The 884-nt window shown below is 27.7% G+C and overlaps 1 protein-coding gene across 1 annotated transcript; it reads right to left on the bottom strand.

Annotated features, from left to right (window-relative positions):
* Positions 1 to 16: 16 nt before the first annotated feature.
* LOC113464336 (uncharacterized) lies at positions 17 to 686 on the bottom strand. The gene is made up of 2 exons (XM_026813508.1): positions 426 to 686; positions 17 to 393 (listed from the first exon to the last, which is right to left on the bottom strand). The coding sequence occupies exons 1-2, from the start codon at positions 677 to 679 to the stop codon at positions 204 to 206; spliced, it is 444 nt and encodes a 147-aa protein (XP_026669309.1). The 5' UTR covers positions 680 to 686; the 3' UTR covers positions 17 to 203.
* Between the last annotated feature and the right edge of the window lie 198 nt (positions 687 to 884).

Raw genomic sequence — 884 nt, forward strand, 5'->3', positions numbered from 1 at the left:
ACTTAAATAAATTAAGTAAATACAATGAAGAACATAAACTTATTCTTCAGTGTGATAAAATATAAAACTGAACGTGTTTAAAACAATTAATGAAATAGAAAATATGGTAACAGAAATGCAGTATACATAAACAGAAAATTATGACACGCATGACTTATTTAATACGCATATGCATCTTCATTGTTTTACTAGCGTAAGTAACGTTACTTGTGTTTTGATGTTGACCTACGTGCTTTAAAATAAACTTTTAATCTAAAGATCGCAAAACGACGTATAATTCTTATTCTTAAGTTGTGACAATTGGGTGAAAAGAAAGGTATATCTCGAAATTTTTTAATAAAATATTTCCTGAGATTTATACCGTTGTAGGATTGCATATTAGAGATATTTATCCTAAAAATTTTTCCATTTCAATAAAAAAATTGAACGTTCTCTGATTAGCAAAGAACAAAATTTCTTTCTCATAGCATCTTAAAGAAGTGAGTTTGTGATGTAAAGATAAAGAAGGTTTTAAATTCCCAGTAACAAGTATACATTGTTTGCAACATTTGTATAATTTTGAAATGCTCCTAATTAAGTATACAGCAATATGGTGTAGAACATTTAAATCTACATTACTCAATTTAAGTTTTTGGTGCGCTGCATCGCGATTACAATGTACTGTAGCCGTATCACACATGTTAGTATAATCAACTTGTTTATTTTTTAATTTTCGTATTGTTTGAATAAAATCAGGAAGAAATTCCCTGTCATCTTCATCATAACTACTACTCGAGATTCTTCGCATATAATGAGAAATCGTAATTAATTTCAAATTATTTTTAAATTGAAGGGCATTTAAAATACAATTTTTCGCGTGCAAAACAGAAAATAAGTCTTCGACA

Source organism: Ceratina calcarata, unplaced genomic scaffold (genome assembly GCF_001652005.2).
Source record: "Ceratina calcarata isolate Rehan_Ccalc_2016 unplaced genomic scaffold, ASM165200v1 scaffold3363, whole genome shotgun sequence".
NCBI classification, from domain to species: domain Eukaryota; kingdom Metazoa; phylum Arthropoda; class Insecta; order Hymenoptera; family Apidae; genus Ceratina; species Ceratina calcarata.

Coding starts and splice junctions, on each gene's coding strand:
- LOC113464336 (XM_026813508.1), bottom strand. CDS start 679: ATGTGTGATACGGCTACAGTACATTGTAATCGCGATGCAGCGCACCAA. Junction 394..425: donor TTTGCTAATCAGAGAACGTT/CAATTTTTTTAT, acceptor AAAAATTTTTAG/GATAAATATCTCTAATATGC.